This window comes from Corticium candelabrum, chromosome 15, assembly GCF_963422355.1.
Source record: "Corticium candelabrum chromosome 15, ooCorCand1.1, whole genome shotgun sequence".
In the NCBI taxonomy this organism is placed as follows: Eukaryota; Metazoa; Porifera; class Homoscleromorpha; order Homosclerophorida; family Plakinidae; genus Corticium; species Corticium candelabrum.
The window spans coordinates 1,229,594-1,234,593 of NC_085099.1; the positions used below are offsets into that span (position 1 = coordinate 1,229,594).

At 30.1% G+C, this 5,000-nt stretch overlaps 1 protein-coding gene across 2 annotated transcripts in view; it reads right to left on the minus strand.

Annotated features, from left to right (window-relative positions):
• LOC134191208 (coiled-coil domain-containing protein 180-like) overlaps positions 1-5,000 on the minus strand; it is a 21,054-nt gene that overhangs the window by 13,630 nt on the left and 2,424 nt on the right. Inside the window, exons 7-15 of one of the 2 annotated variants that reach the window (XM_062659800.1) lie at positions 4,605-4,739; positions 3,098-3,193; positions 2,863-2,929; positions 1,083-1,179; positions 760-879; positions 608-687; positions 462-550; positions 93-215; positions 1-26 (exon numbers count right to left, since the gene is read on the minus strand). The exon at positions 1-26 is cut by the window's left edge and continues 208 nt beyond it. In XM_062659800.1, coding sequence (XP_062515784.1) covers positions 1-26; positions 93-215; positions 462-550; positions 608-687; positions 760-879; positions 1,083-1,179; positions 2,863-2,929; positions 3,098-3,193; positions 4,605-4,739 — 833 coding nt within the window. Of the gene's footprint in view, positions 27-92; positions 216-461; positions 688-759; positions 880-1,082; positions 1,180-2,862; positions 2,930-3,097; positions 3,194-4,604; positions 4,740-5,000 lie in introns of both variants that reach the window. The other variant, XM_062659799.1, reaches the window with a different exon arrangement.

The following is a 5,000-nucleotide window of genomic DNA, read 5'->3' on the forward strand; positions in this document are numbered from 1 at the left end:
AATGACATCACAGAGTCAAGTGATCTCTACACGATGACAAGAAGCTGCTGCAATGTGTTTGCTGTTGCTGCTGAGTCGAATGAAACGTTTACCTTTACGTCGTTTAACATAGCTGTAGCTTGTTTTTCGCGTTGTTCGATCATGGGAAGGAAGCATTGATTGATGATGTCGTAGACGGTCTGTTCTGTGCAAACATCAGACTCCAGCAATGCAACCTGATGGAAAGTAATAGAATGAGGTGTGTGTGTGTGTGTGTGTGTGTGTGTGTGTGTGTGTGTGTGTGCATGTGAATGTGTGTGTTTGTTTGTTTGTGTATGTGCATGTGTGTTTGTTTCTTGTTCGTGTGTGCATGTGTGTGTGTGTGTGTGTGTGTGTGTGTGTGTGTGTGTGTGTGTGTGCATGTGCGTGCATGTGTATGTGTGTGTGAACCCAAACCACCACATAAACAACCCACATCTCACCCTGCATCTCTCCATTTCATCAATACACTCAGCATTCACAGCAGTCTGTGCCTCCGCAAACAAAGTCATATACCTACCATGCAAACTCCCTACACACAACACACTCCCACACAACAACACAAACAATCCACCACCAACTCTCTCACCAAACTCCTTCTGCACTCTCTGTAGTGATGAATGCCAATCATAAACAAACGTCTTCGTGGCTGAAGGTGGTTTCATCACACTAAAGAATTCAACACACAAAATCACATACAAACCTACCAACACATCACAGTTGATCCACATCCACATCCACCTCATCTTGTCAATCAATTCCAGCCTTCGTTTGTTCAACTGCGCTTGCTCGACGGTTAAGAGAGTCATGAGTCTGCGGACTTCCGGAGGATTGACAATCTTGGAGCTGTTCATATACTGACTGTGTAACAATATGTTTGTTAGTGACGTGTAGTGACGTCATGAGATAAGAAAATATTAATTAATTAATTAATTTGCATAGTGTTTTATATTTTATTGATTTTATTTAGTAATACTTTTAAAAATAATTTCTTAAATTAATTTAATTTTTTAAAATAAATAAAAGTTACTAATTAATTTGTTATATAGCAAAGTGTGACTGACACAAACATGTACTGCGATAGTTCGCAGTTCAGTACTCGCCAGTCGGTGACTCTGTTCAACCATAGATTGAGCTGTCGTCGTTCACGTTCGCAATCGGCTAATACAGACAAACAGATTAATTAGTAAAAATTGATATCTATTATGGTGGGTTCTAAGACTGTTTTATACATGATTTTGATGTCACTGCATCTTAATATATTAACTAACTTTTTGTTTGTCTGTGTGTTTGTTTTGTTGTTAATTTGTTTGTTTATGTCTTTGCTTGTTTACTTATTTGTTTATTTATTGTTGTTTTTATTTATTTATTTGCTTTTTGTTTTTGTTTATGTATTTGTTCGGTTGTTTGTTTTTTGTTCTTTATGTCTGTGCTTGTTTATTTGTTTGTTTGTCTGTATATTTGTTTCACTGTTTGTTTGTTTGTTTTTTGTTTGCTGTTAATTTGTTTGTTTTTTGTTTGCTTGTCTGTTTATTTGTTTGTCTATTTATTTGTTTGTCTGTTTGTCTGTTTATTTGTTTGCTGTTAATTTGTTTCTCTGTTTATTTGTTTGTCTGTTTATTTGTTTGCTGTTAATTTGTTTGTCTGTTTATTTGTTTGCTGTTAATTTGTTTGTCTGTTTATTTGTTTGTCTGTTTTTTGTTTGTTTGCCATTAATTTATTTTTGTTTGCTTGTCTGTTTATTTGTTTGTCTATTTATTTGATTGTCTGTTTATTTGTTTGTCTGTTTATTTGTTTGTCTGTTTATTTGTTTGCTGTTAATTTGTTTGTCTGTTTATTTGTTTGTCTGTTTTTTGTTTGTTTGCCTTTAATTTGTTTTTGTTTGCTTGTCTGTTTATTTGTTTGTCTATTTATTTGATTGTCTGTTTATTTGTTTGTCTGTTTATTTGTTTGTCTGTTTATTTGTTTGTCTGTTTATTTGTTTGTCTGTTTATTTGTTTGCTTGTTTGTTTGTTTGCTGTTAATTTGGTTTTTGTCTGTTTATTTGTTTGTTGTTTTGTCTGTTTATCTGTTTGTCTGTTTATTTGTTTGTTTTTTGTTTGCTTGTCCGTTTATTTGTTTGTCTATTTATTTTTTTGTCTATTTATTTGTTTGACTATTTGTCTGTTTATTTGTTTGACTATTTGTTTGTTTGTTTGTTTGTTTGTCTGTCTATTTGTTTGTTTGTTTATTTGTTTGTCTATTTATTTGTTTGTCTATTTATTAGTTTGTCTGTCTATTTGTTTGTTTGCTTGTTTATTTATTTGTCTGTCTATTTGTTTGTTTGTTTATTTGTTTGTCTGTTTATTTATTTGTCTGTTTATTTGTTTATTTGTTTATTTGTTTGTCTATTTATTTGTTTGTCTATTTATTTGTTCGTCTATTTATTTGTTTGTCTGTTTATTTGTTTGTCTGTTTATTTGTTTGTCTGCTTATTCATTTGTCTGTTTATTGTTTGTTTGTCTGTTTATTTATTTGTCTGTTTGTTTGTTTGTCTATTTATTTGTTTGTCTCTTTATTTGCTTGTCTGCTTATTCATTCGTCTGTTTATTTGTTTGTTTGTCTGTTTCTTTGTTTGTCCATTTGTTTGTCTGTTTATTTGTTTATCCATTTGCTTGTTTATTTGTCTATTTATCTGTCTGTTTCTGTTCATCTGTAGATCAGCAAGATAAGTCAAGTTAATACGCAATAACAACAACCAAAATTTTACAAATCTATAATTATATTTACAAATAATAATTAAGTAATAAAATAAATATATAATTAATTAACAACTACGTTACAGGACACTCACAGACGCCTAACCTGTCATCAGCTTGCTGTAGAGCTCAGCATACGATCGTCTGTTAGACAACACTGACAAATTGATGCTCTACAAAAATACATCACAATGTAGCAACAACATGGTAACAGCAGGTGTGTACGACTGTTGACTGTTGGTACAATCAGAAGGTCAGAAATGATTGACTGATTGTTTGTGTCTACAAATACTGTTAAAGTCTGTCTGTTAGACTGTGATGTGATGCGAAGAAATGAATACCAGAATTTCATTGGCTATTAATTTGTTGATATCAGCAGGAGATATGTAGGCTATACTTTGCAGTCGTTCAGTGTATGACTTGAGTATCTCACTGATCTACAAAATACGAAAAATGAATTGGTTAGACAATCAAACAAACAAATAAACAAGTAAACAAACAAAAATACAAACAAATAGACAAACAAACAGACAAACAAATAGATAAACAAATAACAAATAAGCAAACAAATAACAAATAAGCAAACAAATAAATAAACAAAAATAAATAAACAAATAAACAAATAAATAAACAAACAAACAAACCAATAAATAAACAAATAAACAAACAAACAAATAAACAAATAAACAAACAAACAAACAAACAAATAAACAAACAGATAAATAAACAAAAAACAACCAAATAATAAACAAACAAACAAATAAACAAACAAACAAATGAACATAAAAAAACAAATAAACTAACAAACAAACTAAAAAATAAACAAACAAACAAACAAACAAATAAGCCAACAAACTGACAAACAAATAAACAAACAAATAAACAAATCAACAAACAAATAAACAAATAAACAAACAAATAAACATAAACAAACAAACAAATAAGCCAACAAACTGACAAACAAATAAACAAACAAATAAACAAATAAACAAACAAATAAACAAATAAACAAATAAACAAATAAACAACCAAATAATAAACAAACAAACTGAAAAATAAACAAACAACATAAATAAACATAAACAAACAAATAAATAAACCAACAAACAAACTGACAAATAAACAAGTAAACAAGCAAACAAACAAACAAACAAATAAACCAACAAACAAACTGACAAATAAACATGTAAACAAGCAAACAAACAAACAAACAAATAAACCAACAAACTGACAAATAAATAAGCAAACAAACAAACAAACAAATGAATAAATCAATAAACAAATAAACAAACAAATAAACAAACAAATAAACAAACAAATAAACAAACAAACAGACAAATAAACAACCAAATAAACAACCAAATAATAAACAAACAAAATTAATAAATCAACAAACAAACTAAAAATAAACAAAAACAAACAAACAAATAAACCAACCAACAAACTAAAAATAAACAAACAAACAAACAAACAAATAAATCAATAAACAAACAAATAAACCAAATAAACAAACAAATAAACAAGCAAACAGACAAATAAACAAATAAACAACCAAATAAACAACCAAATGATAAACAAACAAAATTAATAAATCAACAAACAAACTAAAAATAAACAAACAAACAAATAAACATAAACAAACAAACAAATAAACCAACAAACAAACTAAAAAGTAAATAAACAAACAAACAAACAAATAAACAAGTAAGCAAGCAAACAAACAAACAAGCAAATAAACAAACAAATAAACAATACAAAAAACAAATAGATAAACAAAATAACAACAAATAGTAAATAAATTAAGATGCAGAAACATGTGCTGTGTATAAAATAGTTGATGTTACTGACCATGATAGATCTGTCCTGCTCCAGTCTCTCAAGTGTTGCGTCAAGTTCCGTGATCCATTGACGACGAGCAGACGCTTGCATGGTGACTGTAGTCCATAAATCACTGAGTTGAGGCATTGAGTATCTCACCAACATCTATAATAGTTACACCACATGTGCAATAAGTCAACATGCACACACACACACACAGTGCACACACACACACACACACACACACAGACACACTTGAACACACACACACACACACACACACACACACACACACACACACACACACACACACACACACACACACACACACACACTTGAACACACACACACACACACACACACACACACACACACACACACACACACACACACACTTGAACACACACACTTGAACACACACACACA